Source organism: Vicia villosa, unplaced genomic scaffold (genome assembly GCF_029867415.1).
Source record: "Vicia villosa cultivar HV-30 ecotype Madison, WI unplaced genomic scaffold, Vvil1.0 ctg.000045F_1_1_1, whole genome shotgun sequence".
Taxonomy (NCBI): domain Eukaryota; kingdom Viridiplantae; phylum Streptophyta; class Magnoliopsida; order Fabales; family Fabaceae; genus Vicia; species Vicia villosa.
The window spans coordinates 1263823-1281452 of NW_026704977.1; the positions used below are offsets into that span (position 1 = coordinate 1263823).

At 32.9% G+C, this 17630-nt stretch overlaps 2 protein-coding genes across 2 annotated transcripts; one reads left to right on the plus strand and one right to left on the minus strand.

Moving 5' to 3' along the window:
- Positions 1–6315: 6315 nt before the first annotated feature.
- Positions 6316–10769, plus strand: LOC131622872 (uncharacterized). The gene is made up of 4 exons (XM_058893891.1): positions 6316–6963; positions 7074–7152; positions 7365–8456; positions 8530–10769. The coding sequence occupies exons 1-4, from the start codon at positions 6316–6318 to the stop codon at positions 10767–10769; spliced, it is 4059 nt and encodes a 1352-aa protein (XP_058749874.1).
- A 1100-nt stretch (positions 10770–11869) lies between these two features.
- Positions 11870–13801, minus strand: LOC131622918 (lycopene beta cyclase, chloroplastic/chromoplastic-like). Its single transcript, XM_058893928.1, has 2 exons — positions 13645–13801; positions 11870–13540 (listed from the first exon to the last, which is right to left on the minus strand). The coding sequence occupies exon 2, from the start codon at positions 13478–13480 to the stop codon at positions 11975–11977; it is 1506 nt and encodes a 501-aa protein (XP_058749911.1). The 5' UTR covers positions 13481–13540; positions 13645–13801; the 3' UTR covers positions 11870–11974.
- Positions 13802–17630: the final 3829 nt, after the last annotated feature.

The following is a 17630-nucleotide window of genomic DNA, read 5'->3' on the forward strand; positions in this document are numbered from 1 at the left end:
ATATGTTTCCAATGCTATTGATATCCCATAAAAAAAATTTCACTTATTTATGTTAATAGGTGGCCTATAAGTGTGAATGCCAAAGCCCTCATTATACATAATATGAACAAGGGCTTGAGGGCAACTGTTTTGAGCCGTCCACGAGGTCTATGACAAAATGCCCAAGAGCGAATTCCAAGTGAAAAGGCGTTTGAAACAGGTTAACATTTACTCTAACCAAGAATAGACTATTATTCCCTCCAACACATTAATTACCGTCTAATTCAATCAGACAGTTGTCTGCACATCACATTGTATCATGTGCAAACGGTTTCAACCGCTCTTGATATATAAGGGGAAAACACACAATTTTAAATATTCAAATTCATTCTCACTCATACATCACTTCTAGCGTTTGAGTAATAACATTATAGGTGTACCCCATTCACTGCATCAAAAATATTGCTCCGTTGCAGCAAGGCACACTCCACCACCTCATCTTTTGCTACTAGTTGTTAACCGAACAATATATAACGATAGTTCTTGCTCAAGAATTAATTAAATTTACTAGTGTAAATGATATTATTACTATGACCGTGCACATGGAAAAAAAAGATTTGGATAACCATCTTCCACTAAGCAGGGCCGGCCCATAGGCTAGGCAAGTGAGGCCTTTGTCTAGGGCCTCAAAATTTTTTTTTTTACTAGTGTACATTATACCATTGCCATGAATGATTAATTCTTGTAACAGTACCGTTGGCGTTGCATAGAGAAGGTAAAAAGCCTTTTTAATATATACACTGCACTTTAGCAACACACTAGTAGGCAGTAACATCTTTTTAATGTAATGATTTCATTTATTTAATACTAGTTTCTCTTTCTCAAATCAATTTATATTAAATACTAATGTATGCAGATTTTTTTTTTACTGTACATGACTATTAAATTGCTTCTTCCTCATTCTATACTTTCATCCCTCCCACATCATTTTCATATTAGTTTTGGTTGTCTCTCATCTCTCATTCTAGTTTTGCCAAGATTAGAGAAGCATTATAAAAACAGGTTTTTATTTATTTCATATTTTATCTTTTAATTTTTATTTGTTTTAATTTTATTATTGTGAATTTTATTTGTTTTATATTAGTGTGTACGATAAAATTTTATTATTTTACATTAGAATAGGAGAATGTCAACTCGAAAATTTGAATCAGGAAGTTCGAAATTGAAGAAAAAAAAAGAATTGAATCGTTAGTTGAATCACAAAAGGGAGCTTTAGATAAATTTATCAAAACAAATAAAAAAAGTAAATTTGAAGAAGAACTTAACAATGTAGATGAAGTTAACAACTTAAACAATGATGAAAATACAAATAGTGATTTATTAATAGAAGAACTCGATAGAGTAGACACCGCTAAAAATATACGTGATCCAAGTCAATGGACAAATATTAGTACGAATTTGAGAGATTTATTAGTAGAAAAAGGCCCCCTTAAAATTATCGATATAGATTTTCCTAAGGATGAATCCTCAAGACATTTTTCTTCCTCGTTTTATATTAAAAAATTATCAAACGGAGAAAAACGTGAAAGAAGATGGCTAATATATTCTCAAGATTTGGATAAAGTATTTTGTTTTTGTTGTAAATGATTTAATACTCTTTCTAGTACAAGCAAATTAGCAAGTTGTGGTATTAAGGATTGGAAAAACATGAGCTTCAGTACAAATTTGAGTATCAAGGAGACCTTTTCCAAGAACTCAAAAGGTCTTCTACTCCAGTACAAATTTGTGAACATTTTTTAGAATTTTTAATAGTAAATGATACAACTGGAAAAGGTCTTTTTGATGCAATTATAAATGAGATGAATATTATTGGCCTTGATATTAGTAACCTAAGAGGACAAGGTTATGATAATGGGTCTAATATGAAAGGAAAACATCAAGGAGTGCAAAAAAGATTTTTAGACATTAATCCTAGATCATTTTATACTCCATGTGGTTGTCATAGTTTAAATTTATTACTTTGTGACATGGCTAATTGTTGTCCAAAAGCTACATCTTTTTTTGGAGTGTTGCAACGTATATATACACTATTTCCTTCGTCTACTAAAAGATGGAAAATTTTACAAGATCATATCCCTAGCCTAACACTTAAATCATTGTCACAAACACGTTGGGAAGGTCGTATTGAAAGTGTGAAAGCTTTGAGATTTCAAACTTTACAAATAAGAGATGCTTTGTTGAAATTATGTGAAATTATCGATGAACCTAAAATAAAAAGTGAAGCAGAATGTTTAGCAACTTATGAGCTTGAAAATTTTGAATTTTTATTAGGCATAATTATTTGGTATGATATATTATTTGCAGTAAATTCTATTAGTAAAAATATGCAATCAAAAGATATGCGTATTGATGTTGCTATAGAACAATTAAAAGGACTTATTTTATTTTTTGAAAAATATAGGGAAAATGGGTTTGAAAATGCTATGATTTCTGCAAAAGAAATTGCTTTTGAAATGGATATAGAACCAAAATTTCGTGAAAAACGTATTATTCGTGGAAAGAAACAATTTGATGAAATTATTAACAATGAAGTTGTAAAATCTCCTGAAGAATCATTTAAAACTGACTACTTCTTATATATAATAGATCAAGCAATCACTTCATTTCAAAGTAGATTCGAACAATTTAAAATATATAGTGATATTTTTGGTTTTCTATTTAGCATTAAGATGTTAAAATCCATTGAAGTTGAAAATTTAAAAGAGAATTGTTTCAACCTTGAACGATCATTAAAGCATAATGACAAAATTGATATTGATGGATTAGATTTATTTATGGAACTACAAATTTTAAAAGATATAATAAAAGTAGAAAATGATACACCAATTGATATACTTAATTATATAAAGAGACTTGATTCTTTTCCAAATGCGTATATTGCTTACAGAATAATGTTAACAATTCCTATAACTGTTGCATCTGCCGAGAGAAGTTTTTCAAAATTAAAGTTAATAAAATCTTATTTAAGATCAACAATGTCTCAACAAAGATTAAATGGACTGGCTTTATTATCAATTGAAAAATAAATACTAAATGAAATCGATTACAATAGTTTAATAAAGGGATAATTGACATTTACCCCCTGCCATTAGGGCGAGTTTTGGTTTCCCCCCTATTAATTTTTTTTGGATTACCCCCTTGTATTTTTAGGGTACCCCTTAAGCGTGTAAAAAACAGTGAAAACCCAGAGGGATAAATCAAAAAAACAATTTTACAGGGGGGTCTTAGGGGGGTAAATCATAGAACTTTTCATATTTCAAGGGGGTAATCCAAAAAAAAAAAATTAATAGGGGGAAAACCAAAACTCACCCTAATGGCAGGGGGGTAACAGTTATTTATCCCTTTAATAAATGATTTTGCATCTCAAAAAGCTCGTAAAATAAAATTTTAATTAAAAATTAATTTTAATTTAAAAGGCCTCATTTTAAGATTCGCCTCAGGCCACAATATGTGTTGGGCCAGCCCTGCCAATAAGTAAATGCCTATTTTTCAAACTAATTCCTTTTTGAATTGAATAAGATTATTTAATTTTAGTTTCATCTAAAAATATTGCATATTTACCGAGTAAGAATATGTAAATCATAACAAAGATTTTGTACTAAAAATAAAGGGTTATTATCATTTTTGCCCCCTGTCATATAGGTCATTTTTTGTTTATCTTCTTGTAAATTTTTTTTTTAAAAGTAACCTTGCCATTAAAAGATTCTCTTATTTTAGACCTTGGCAGCAAATGACAAACGCCAGTTGCTTATGTGTCATCCTATTTGACATTTTTTTTTGTTTTTCATTTTTTTAATTGTAAATGCAACGTAATATTTTATTTTTTATTTATTGCCACGTAATATTTTATTTTTTATTTAATAACTACGTAATTTTTTATTTTTTTAACGTAATATATTATTTTTATTTTATTTTAACGTAATATATTATATTATTTTTTATTTATTTTAATATTATTCAAATTCAAAACACATAAATTTTAAAAATTTTGCTTCACATGGGACTTGAACCCACTCCCCTCCACTCAAATGCCTGAGTCTTTACAATTTGACAATTGCCTTGTTAATATTACACATGATACTTATATGTAGTAAACATGTCAATATATTGAATTAATTTGTCTTGTAGTTTAAATACATTTGGATAATTGATATTTTAATTATTTTAATATTAATAATTATTAAATTTATTTTAATTAATTTCCAGTTTTAAGTGCTTTTTTTATTATAATATATACTATTAAAATGTGTTATGATGTACAATCATTTTTAAAATGATATATAAGAATAAATTAAGATAAATTTAGAAATAAACTGAAATAATAAACTATAGTATATATTTTGAAATAATATATTTCAATGCTATTATGTCTATTTATTTATACAAATTATACTATATATTACAAATTAATTTTATATTTATAATATTAAAATTAATTTTAGTTTACTTATTCAAATATATATTATATATAATAAATTAATTTCATTTTATTTTAATATAAGAAAAATTAATTCCAATTTATTTATCCAAATTATACTATATATTATAAATTATTTTCAGTTTATTATTATATGCTATATATTATAAAAAGCACTTAAAACAAAACATTAAAACCGGAAATTAATTAAAATAGATCTAATAGTTGTTAATATTAAAATAATTAAAATATTAATTTTTCAAATCTATTTAAACTTTACCTAAAAGGCTAATATTAAAACATTAATTTCTAAATAATTTTAAAGAGAACCTATGAAATACTATGTATTGACAATGTTTACTACATATAAATATCATGTGAAATATTAACAAACCAATTGTTAAAGAAGAGATATTTAAATTAAATAACTCATTAATAACTAAGTGATAATAATATGTGCATTGTGTGTAAACTTTACAAGTAAATTCATATGGCCTAGTGGTAATTGCATTGGTGGTAAGGAGTTAAAGGACATGAGTTCAAGTCTTACTTATGACAAATAAAATAAATATTACGTGGAATTAAAAATACCACTCAAGATACCCTTGAGTTTAGATGGGTAACGGTATCATATTGAATGAATTGATTAAAGAATGTGATATATAACTAAAATAGTGTATGTATAAAAATAATATGCTAATATATTATATAAAATATAAATATGGTTCACAATTATCAAAAACTTAGATGAGAAAGAGTTAAATATAAGAACACATGTATCTTTCTCATATAATTTCTTACTCCCCTCCCCTTCTTTGTTTTTGGCGTGGTGTCTGATTCATTCAAAAATCAATTGTTAATTAGAAAAATGAACTTTTTGTCTTCATAATTTCAATTGGAAGTAATTATGCAACAGTAATTTTGCATATTTGAAGAATTTATTTTGATTTCTCATGGACCGATCATCATTCACAAGTTATATGATTTATGTTGAATTTCCAGGGGTTAATTTTAAGTTATAACAGAAATTAGATAAATGATAGGAAAACAATGCTCTCGGTGACAACTGGTAACGGCTAGTTTTCGGTGGTTCACGGTGGTTTCTGATCGGTTTTCTTCTCCCTCTCTGCCTAAATCCTTCTTTATTCATCATGGATGTCACTATGCTCTTTCCGGAAACAGGTTTATCCTCGCCTCTCTCAAGTACGGAGAACGCAAACAAGCAAAGTGTAAAAAAGCAGTTGAAATCCTTCGCCTCGGTGGTCTCATACAATGTGTGCGATATTCCTCTCAGTCAATTCCCTACCCCCTGCCTTAAAGGGGACAGGCTGGCGATAACTATACCTGAAGAAGAGTACAAACTTGGGGTGGAAGCTTGTAAGCATCACCTCCATGATCGTGTTGTCTGGTCTAAAGGAGCGACCCCTTTAACCGTGGTAAATCTGAGATCTAAACTATTGGAGTTATGGCCGGCAATTGGAAAGTGGGGTGTAACTTCACTCGGAAAGGGATTCTTCGAATTTGCCTTCTCTTCTTTGGAGGATGTTCAAAGAGTTCGCTCTGTTAGTGCGTGGTCGCTTCCCCAAGGGGTGTTAAAACTTTTTCCTTGGACAAAAGACTTTGTTCCAGCTACCCTTAAACAAACTTCTGCTCAAGTTTGGATTAGAATCCATGGGCTTTCTCAGGAGTATTAGAGACCACGAATTATCTTCGCTATCGCTAGCAGTATTGAAACCCCAATATGTATTGACTCTGCATCGAACAAATCAGCATTTGAAAGGCCTTTTGGGCACTTCGTTCGTGTATTGGTTGACTTAGATCTCACGAAAGAATTTTTATACAAAATCCTTGTGGAAAGAATGGGATTTGCGTTCTTTGTCGATATTGAATATGAGAAAGTCCCTGAGTTCTGTTCATTTTTCTCCTGCATAGGACATTCTATCCATTCTTGCAAGAGAAAAGGGATTGGAAATTCTAAGGAGATGGATAGAAAGAAGAACAAAACAGACTTAGAAAAAGAGAAAAAGAAGGTGATTGAGGTTGATACTCAATGTGGTAAGGAGCCAGAAAACAATGAAGCTGGAAAATCTAATAAAGAGGGAGTCTCTAACTCAAATAAATCTGATGAGGTTGTTATTTTGCAACCAGTTGCTAAAGCTATTGATGACATTATGGTTAACTTTGTTACAGGTCCAGCCATTGACGAGGAAGGCACATCTGAAAGTGAATATATAGATGCTACTCAAATGGTAGACTTGGTTCCTGAAACTCAAATTGCTGAAGCTCACAAAAAGAAAATCACAGACTTCCTCCAACAATCTTGGGACAATATGGCCGAAGAAGATAGAGAGGCAGATGATGGTGTTGACCTTTTCCCAGAAAAGGATTTCCAATTGGTCACTTCAAAGAAAATGAAGAACAAGAAATCTTTCTCGATTGGTAAAACTAGACCTGTGTCTGGTAAATCTAATCTGACTTTATGGATTGCTTATATTGGAATATTAGAGGTATTGCTAACAATGCCTCTAGGCTTGCTCTTAAAAAGTTAATTCATAAAAATTATCCTGATTTTATTTTTATTGCTGAGCCCTGGATGAGTTTTGACAAATTTCCCAAGGTTTGGCTTGCCAGGCTGGATCTTAAGCCTTTTGCTTTTAACAATAGAATTAATAACCTTCCTAATCTCTGGTGCTTCTGTAAGTCTAGTCTTAATCCCTCTGTCATTAATACTGATGATCAGCACATATCCTTTTCAATTAATTTGAATGGTTCTGTCTTTGGTTATTTTGTTATATATGCCTCTACTAATTACATTACTAGACGGTCTCTTTGGCATAAGCTTAGTAATATTACCCCTATCATTCCTTGGTCCTTTATTGGTGATTTCAACACTATATTGTTAGTGCAGATGAGTATAGAGGTAATAATTCTCCTTCCAAAACTCCCATTACCGATTTTTTTAATTGGTCTGATACTAACCACTTCATTCACCTCCCTACTTTGGGAAACCTCTTCACTTGGTGTAATTGTAGGAGAGGAAGACATAGAACTGAAAAGCGTTTAGATAGAGTTATATGTAATATGGAGTTGATTGATGTTTGTAGGTTTGCTGTTTGTAACACCCTTCCTAAGATAAAGTCTGACCATTATCCCATTCTTTATTCTATAAATTTTGATGATATTCCTTTTAAGTCTCAATTTAAATTTCATAGCATGTGGACTAAAAATGAAGACTGTATTAAAATTGTTGAGGATGCTTGGAAAGTTAAAGTGTACGGCTGTCCTATGTTTGTCTTGGATAAAAAACTTAAGATTCTAAAAGCTAGACTAAAAGATTGGAATAGGAACTCTTTTGGTAATGTGCATAAGAATGTGGCTATGGCTGAGAAAGATTTGAAAGATGTTCAAACTAACATTGCTTTGCAGGGCTACACTGACAGTCTTCAGGATTTGGAAACTAAAGCACAACATGCTATGGAATCTGCCCTGAACATGGAAGAAGATTTCTGGAAGGAAAAGTCCAAAATCAACAGGACTTTGCATGGAGATAGGAATACCAAGTTTTACCACACTTATGCTAAAATTAGGAGGAAGACTAACCTTATATCTTCTTTAGTCATTAATGACACTGTGGTTACTGATCAAGCTGTCTTGGAAAATCACATTGAGCATCATTTCAAAAGCCTCTTTAATAACAATCACATTATGCAGGATAATGTTTTGATTAATGCTAATATCCCTTCTATGATTTCTGATAACACTAATGCTCTGCTTACTTTACTTCCTTCTGCTGAAGAGATTCATGGTGCAGTGTTGAACCTCAATGCAAATTCTGCCCCTGGCCCTGATCGCTTTAGGGGTATTTTCTTTCATACTTATTGGAACATTATTAAGATTGATGTCATTAATGTTGTTACTCATTTTTTCTCTCAAGGCTGGATATTGCCTAATTACAATGCTAACACTTTAGTCCTCATTCCTAAAATTAAAGAGGCTAGCTGTCTGAGCCAGTACAGACCTATAGCCTTAGCCAACTTTAATTTTAAAATCATTTCAAAAATTATGGCTGATAGATTGGCTTCCATTCTTCCATCCATTATTTCTAAAGAACAAAAAGGGTTTTGTTTCTGGTAGGAATATTAGAGATGGTATCTATTTAACTTCTGAGGCTATTAACATTCTTCCTAATAAAAGCTTTAGTGGGAATGTGGCTTTGAAGATTGACATTGCTAAAGCTTTTGACACCCTTAATTGGGATTTTCTTATTGAAACTCTTAGATGTTTTGGTTTTAACTCTGTTTTTTGTAATCGGATTTCCAGCATTCTTAACTCTGCCACTGTTTCTATAGGTTTTAATGGGAATCAAGTTGGCTATTTCAAATGCACCAATGGTGTGAGGCAAGGGGATCCTCTCTCCCCTCTGCTCTTCTGCATTGCTGAAGATGTCCTTAGCAGGGCTATTTCTAACCTTGTCATCACCAACCAGTTGAATCTCATTAAGGCTAATAGACATTGTTTTGTTCCTTCTCACACCTTGTTTGCAGATGATATTATGATATTTTGTAGAGGAGACTCAAAATCTCTCAATGCTATTGCTAATCTTTTAAGAGATTGTGGTAACACTTCTGGCCAGTATTGTAATTTTTCTAAATCTTTGATATATGCTGGTGGAATGACTATAAACAAACACTGTTCTCTTGCTAACATTATTGGATTCACTGTTGCCAATCCTCCTTTTACTCATTTGGGTGTGCCTATCTTTGTAGGGAAGCCTAAAGCTTGTTACTTTCAAAAGATTGCTGATAATATTAGGATAAAGATGGCTGCTTGGAAGGCTAAGCTTTTGTCTATGGCGGGAAGAGTCCAATTGGTGAGAGCTGTTGTCTTCAGCATGATGGTTCACTTCCTTTCTGTTTACTCTTGGCCTGGCAGCATAATTAAAAGATTAGAAGGTTGGATAAGAAATTTTATTTGGAGTGGTAGCATTGACAACAAAAAGCTGGTGACTGTGGCTTGGAAATCCTGTTGCAAGAAAATCAATGAAGGTGGTTTGGGCATTATCTCTTTAAAGGCTTATAACACTGCTAGTAACATGAACCTGTGCTGGAAATTTTTGAATAATACCCAAAGTTGGTGCACTCTTCTTAAGGCTCGGGTTAAGAGAAATGGTAGGGTCATTAAGTACTCCATTAAGTCTTCTATTTGGATAGGAATTAAAGATGTTCATCAGACTGTGCTAGATAACTGTAGTTGGATCATTGGAAATGGCAATTTTGTTAACTTCTGGATGGACAATTGGCTTGGAGAATCCCTTGTTAGCAAGTATAAAATTCCTGACAGATTTCATAGAACTCTAACTTCTAAGGTTTGTGATTGGTGGTCAAATAATAGTTGGAATGTTAGCAACAACACTCATGTAGCTTTACCTGATCTTAGGAATCTGATTGCCTGCATTTCTATACCCGACATGGATGTTCCGGATGCCTTGGTTTGGAAGAAATCCACCAATGGTATGCTTTCGATTAAGGAAGCGTATAAGGAGATCATTAAACCTTGCCCTTCTGCTGTTTGGTCGAATTTCCCGTGGGATATTGATTCTCCCCCGTCTCACTCCATGCTTGTTTGGCGTCTCATGCACAACAAAGTACCTACTGATGATAATTTGCAGTTGCGTGGTTTTTCTTTCCCATCTGTTTGCAGCCTCTGCCTTTCAAGCACAGAAAGTTCTAAGCACCTTTTCTTTGATTGCTCGTATGTGCGACATATATGGAATTGGCTTGATAGTATTATGCTTTTGAGTTTTTCTATCAATGGAATTGAGGATTGTAAAAGGGCTCTTCATCACTCTTGGTCGGCTCAGGTTAAAGCTGTTGTGAATGCTTGCATTGTTGGTATTATCTACAATATATGGAATGCTAGAAATATGGCCAGATTTGATGATGTTCACACTCATTGGAAAACTGTAATATCTCAGCTTGCTGGCATGATCAAGGTCATTGGTAACAACACAAAAAGGTGCTCTAATACTGATATTACTAGCTTCTCTTTGCTTAAAAGATTGGATATTAAGATAAATCCTAGGACGGATCGTTCCTTGGTTAGTGTTGTTTGGTCTCCTCCGTCTAGAGGCTGGCTCAAATGCAACGTTGATGGTGTAGCTTCGGAACCCCTTGGAATTCGGCGTGTGGCGGGATTTTTTGGGATCACGATGCGAGGCATGTTCTTAGCTTTAGTGCTTTTGTGGGCTGTGAACCTCCAGAAATTGCTGAATTCCTGGCAGCCATCATGGCTATGGAAAAAGCCAAAGCTTTAAACATCACTAAACTTTGGCTTGAGACAAATTGTATGCTTGTTGTAAATGCTTTCAAAGATTCTAACCTTGTGCCTTGGAAAATTCGTTGTTGTTGGCTTATGTGTTGGGCTTACACCATTGGTATAGATTTTATGATCACACATATTTTTAGAGAAGCCAATTTTTGTGCCGATTTTCTGGCTAGTATTGGATTAAAAGGCAACTCCACTATTTGGTATGATTTTGTTCATCAGGATATCAACAAAGAATACTTATTAGACAAGATGGGTTCACCTAGGCTTATGCTTTGTCATTAAGGGGTCTTGGTTTGGTCCCCCTTGTGTACTCTGTTATTCTTTTTTATTGATATCATTTCTTTTGGTTAAAAAAAAAAAGATAAATGATTTTCTATCAATTTCAAATTAGATGCAGGTTCCTTCATCTTTGTTTCACCATTATAAGTTGTTTTTTTGAAATTTCTAAGGATATCAAACTTTTCGTATTCTTAAGATAGTGGGAGATAAATGAAACACTTTGTGTGCTTTAGATTTTATGCAAGAGGTTAGAAACAGTAAAAATAAAGAGAGAAATTTTATTTCTATGATTGTGTTAGAAAATTAAAGAGAGGAATGAAAACCTACGTTTGAAAGAGAAAAATAATTTTTCGAGGTTAAATCTAGTGTGATAGTGTCTAGTAAAATCATGTGAGCATCCTTAATCTAACTGCTCTTAAATAATATTCATAAAGATTGATGCTAGCATGAAATTTTTTTTGTATAAAATATTAATTCAATTGGATGAGATTTTGAATTTTGGAATTTTGGAATTTCCCAATATTTATATAAACCATACAAAATTAATTCAATTGGACGAGATTTTGAATTTTGGAATTTCCCAACATTTATGTAAACAAAGTTGTGGTGTTTATGATTGATGCTTAGATGATATTTACGAATTAATTTTTCTAAATTAATTATCGTTATTGTTAAACTTTAATTTTGTTTTTAATTATATTGACTTGTACATATTATCATCATTTTAAAATTTTGTACATAAACATCATGTATAAGTCAAAACCAGCAGAAATTAAACCAACAATGACTCGCCAAAACCAGCAGAAATTAAACCAATCAAACAATATACTTAATGGAAATCTATAATATCATCTGTAGTAAACTACAAGTCGAATCATGCATAACATATGTATCATACAACAGAATGTAATCTTATTCTTTATCTTTTATCAAGTTGTTGACCATATTTACTAAAGGAAGAGTTCCTTTTGCCATAATCTCTACCCTAGATGTATTTGAAGCATAAGAAAATAGAGACAGTCCAAAAAGAAACAGCTCAGGAAGATACAGTCTCGACGATAAGAATCCATGCCAATAATGAGGTTTCAGATTAAAAAACGCATCGAAAAATCTCCTCGTTCCCGGTAAATCAAGCTTGAGCAAGATGTCCATACCGAAACAGAAGAACTCCCTTTGTCGTCTCTTTTGAATCGGCCATAAGTCCTTCCATACTTGCGCAGATACTTCATTTCCTAAAAGACCTTTATCAGAACCAAGATACTGAACAATAGCGTTAGCAACAATAGGAGCAGCAGCTAGCGTCTTCGCTACCATGTAACCAGTTGAAGGATGCACCATCCCGGCCGTACCACCAATTCCAACAACTCTTTGAGGGAGAACCGGGAGAGGGCCGCCCATGGGAATCACACAATGTTCATCTTCTTCAATGCTTTTCACATTGATACCCAAGTGTTTCAACCTAGCAACCATTCTTTCCTGTATATCTTCCATCCTTAACCCAGGGCGCGCAACAAGAGACGTTTCTTCGAGAAATATCTTGGTGGAAGAAAACGGCATTGCATATAGAAAGGTAGGTATTTTACTATTTCTCTCCTTGAGCTCCACGTTATCGTCCAGATGTGAATCTCTCCAGTCCATAAAAAGCATTTTATCAACATCAAACGGGTGTTCATCAACCTCAGCCAAAATCCCGTACGCAACTTGGTAACCTGGATTATACGGTTTATCATACTGCACAAGGCATCTCGAAAACCCAGTAGCATCAAGAACCACAGTAGCCTGAACCGTGACACCGTCGTTACAAATCAGCAACGATTTAGCTTCCTCATGAACAACCTTCATAACTTTCGCTTGGTGAAACTTCACACCATTCGATATACACTTCTGAAGCATCTTCGACTTCAAAAGCTTCCTATTCACCCTTCCATAAGGCCTATCTAAATCCTTCTTCGTTTTATCATCGATATAAACAACAGCACCCGACCAAGTTTTATCAAGACAATCAAGTAAATCCATCGCTTCAAATTCATCCACCCAAACACCGTAATTATTCGGCCAAATCAATCTCGGATTCGGATCAATAGCACAAACCGAAAGCCCTGCTTCCGAAACCTGCTGCGCTACCGCAAGCCCCGCAGGACCACCTCCCACAACAGCAAGATCCACAACAGTTCCCTTTGTTGAATCAAACAAAGGAAGCTCAAAATCCAAATTCTCTTTCTTAAATTCAGGAACAAGCTCCAAAAGGGCACTGCTACTAGCTCTCAAAATAGGTTTTTTCTTTGAACCAAATCTAACTTCATGGCTTTGTAACTTAAACGAACCTGAACAATTAGCCAATTTTTCTGAATAGCCATGAAGTGGATGCAAAAATTGAAGGTTGTTTGGTGTTTTGAGCAAAGTATCCATAGTTATCATATGAAATTATAAAACCCTAAAAAAGCAGACTCAAAACACCATCTGGGTCACTGAATATTCCTAAAAAATGTAAACTTTATACAGTTAATTACACCAATCAAATGGAATTACCGTAATTATGAAAGTAAGCAATAATTATTGAAGTAGATGAGATTATGGCTTACCGTGGAGAAGAGAAAGTGGAGAGAACGAAGCATTGTGATGAATTGCATATAGCCATAAGGGGTAGTGGTAAAGGTCGTGTGGCCACTAGACACCAGATGTCAACTACAGTTCGAAGTGGATCATCTTTTATTTTATTTTATTTATTTATTTTGGATATTTTTAAATAAAAATAAAAAATTGGGAAATTGTTTGTTAGTGTTCGATGATGATATATGTATCATATAATATCCATTCACCATGTACCATATAGTTTACAGATGCCAAATTTCTATTGGTTCAACAATCCACATCGAAATTATTATATCTTGGCACTCATCATACTTACTGAAAAAAAAACATTAGGCCTATTTGGTGTGCTTATAAATAACAGATAGAGTATTATCTCTATCATATTCTATTCTTTTAGTTGAAATCTTTATACTAAAAGAGTAATCTACTTGAAATATTGGTATCATATTAATAGAAAAGTATGTGTTATACATTTACTATATTAACTTCAAAAGCATCTTATAATGAATATTGATGTAGAATGTAAGAAAATATTAAAAGAATATTTAAGTATACTAATTGATGTTAAAAAGATATTCAAGTATACTAATTTTAAAAGGATATTTAAGTAATTTTAATCACTATTAACGTATATGGATACCCGCGGATATGAATACCATCAAATTCATATCCGTACCCGTAAGTAAATGGGTAACTAAATATCCGTTTGTAATACCCGTGGATACCCGCGGGTATGTTTTTTTTTGCCATCCCTAATACCGAAGACTCTAGAAAATTAAGGAAAAAATAGAATCGTATTACAACAAAAATTAAATTTGGTAAAATTGATTTTATTAGAATTGAATTTAATAGAATTGGTTATGTTTGGATAGATTTTATATAAAAATGAGTTAAATAATAAATTACAATGTAAAAATTATTCAGAATCAATTATGGAGGCAGAAGATACAAATTATAGCTTCAAGTAGAATCAATTCTGGAGAGAGAATCAATTTTACTTTTGTCTAACCAAACATCTTAAAATTACCCAGAATCAATTCTATACTTCTAGAATTGCTTTTTGGCCTTTCTAAAAGCCAAACCAAATATGCACGGTGTGTTTGGATTGGTGGTGAACATAATTGATTCTACCATAATTGAGTTGAGTATAATTAATTTTAACAAAATTGAGTTTAACATAATTGATTTATGTTTGGATACATTTATGGAAGAATGAGTTCAATAATAAATTTTAGTGTAAAAATTACTCAGAATCAATTCTGGAGATAGAAGCTACAAATTCTAGCTTCTAGTAGAATCAATTCTGGAGGCAGAATCAATTCTATTTTTGATAAAACAAACACCTCAAAATCAGCCAGAATCAATTCTACACCTCTAGAATTGATTCTGGGTCTTCCAAAAGCCAATCCAAACATGCTATAAATCTATTAGAGACTTGTCAACTCAATTTACCAAGAGGTAATATGATTATCATAGATAATCACAGTTAGTTGTCGAGAGACACTTTCAATGAGAACACCTTGATCACGTCCGTTGAAATACACCATCGACTAACATACTTTGATCACTAGCATCATAATCATCAAACGTCGTCAAACAAGACTTTCTCTTGTATACTCATGGTATACAATTGCTTTGTACAACTTCATTTAATATGCACTGCGACTTCATTAAAACTACAAATCATTCATGCAAAACAAATCATGTTTTTGCCTTTGGTTTCCAAATCTTTTTGGGTCCTGGTGTGCTAGTAGCTCTAAGAGGTCTAAGGTTGTTACCTTTAGACCTTTTTAGCTTATGATAATAAAAAATGTCTCTAAGTGGTAAAGCTTATTACAGAAGGAGCATTTTAATCGAACAATTCAATTTCTTTTTATTTAAGCCTTTGCTACGTGATTTATTTGATTTAAAACCTAATCTAGTTTTATTCCATGAAGATCTTTGATTTGATAGAATAAAATCTAGGTTTTTCCCCCTTAGTAAATTTATTTAGAGTTTCATGTAACTCTTTCAATTCCTTTTTCATCGAGACAGAATTCTCACATTTATTAGTTTGATTTTTAATATTAGCAATTACATATCTTAACGTTTCAAAATTGATACTTTGGTTACTTGCAGGATCAACTAGATTGATCATAGGACATATGTGTATAGTCTTTTTGTGTTGTTTTAGATTTTCTTAGTGCTAAGTTGTTTGACAATGGTAATCATGAAGACAATGCAACAATAATGTGAAAATTTGTTTGTAAATATAAAAGAAAAGGGAAAGAAGAAAGTTTTTCGACTGGAATGTAAATGGATTCAACTGAAATGTAAAAAGAATAAAAAAGGACATTGAATGCAAGTAAATTGACTGAATAAATAAAAATGGTGTTTTATAAGTATATTTTTCAAAAACTCTTTTCTCAATACACTTAGAAACTTTGAATTATTTGAGTACGGTATAATATTGAACACCCGAAATCTAATTTCCAAGATCCCTATTTATACTAATTCGATAGTAACATTCTTTTCTCCAGGAAATGACACGCTCTCGTCTGCATGTGCTTCGTCTTTCACAAGTCTCCACGCGTGCTTCTTAAGGAACGAATAAGGCCAAAATACAGTTATTGGCCAATTTCAAATTTCTCCGTGTCGAACTCCAAGTCTGAATCATTTCAAAACATTTCTAAGTTCCAATGTAACGTAAGCTCGCCAGAATGACCAACTCTTCGCCATGTTCCTGTCGAAACTATCTAACTTCTTCTTCGAAGTCAGCTTCTCTCATGAAATATTTCCTTTGTTTCTCTTGACATCTTATTTTTTATTGAGCGTTGAAATTGCAGCTAACAAATTGTCCCCAAAAATGTCTTTTTCGACTACATGGAGAAATGGACATTTTTAGATAGCCTTCGACGCGACGGTACATTTATTGTTGTGACGTCATGGTCATTATGACTAATTTTCCTAAACGTCTCATCGAGACGTGCTAATATGCAATCATCATCATCATTCCTATTTTTTAGGGGTAATGGTGGCAATCGAATAGGCAACCGCCTGCTTAACCTCTTAAACATGCACATGTGCCCCACTAACATTTGTTATTGTTTCCAAACAAACGAACGAGAACGACTTTCCGCTCTCTATAAGTAGTCTTCACCTTCAACTATTGACACTTTTCCAAACTCTAGGCTCCAAAAACTTCCATTTCTTTTGTGATTCTTACCCACAAAATCAAAACCTAGCTGGTTTTCTCTACCAAACTCAACACTTTCAACAATGGCGCCTCCAAAGGTCAAGAATGCTAAAGTTTGTAAGCAACACAAAGATTATACATCACCTGTAATCCAGATTGCTGGTCCATTGCTGATAGGAAACCAGGAGTATGTTTCCTTAAACCGCCTCTTGTTGAAGAAAAACTCAGGATTTATGAATCCCAGGTAATCATTTCTTTAACTATCTCTGGTGAAAGTCATGCGTACATGGGTCATTTGCTTGGCCCTAACGCTGATGTTGAAAAGATGGAAGACTTTTTTTCCTGTTTACCATTGAAAAAAACCCATAGTTTGTAGAACTAGAAATGCTGTTAAGGGTAGTGTTAAAGTAGATTCTAATGTTCAAACTTTAGATCAGGAAAATTCTTCGACTGACGCCTCGAACCAAGAAAAACCCTTTAATTTAGATTATATGAGCAACACCCTTAGAGTGTTTCACTCTTTCCCTTCGGCGTAAGATCTTGAGCCATACCTCGCTTGGCTCCCTAAAGTCGAAAGGAAAAGGCTCAATTTTTAAGATAAATGGGCTTTTATGACGTAATTCAACTATCAAAGGTAAGACCAACCTATTGTCAAAATATGCTAGTTGCCTCTTTGTATTTCTGGGATATTTCCCATAACACCTTTTATTTCCCTTGTGGAATGTTGTCACCTACCCTATTCGATAATGCTGCCATGGCTAGACTTCGACCGATTGATGAGGACTTTGATCCCAACGAAAT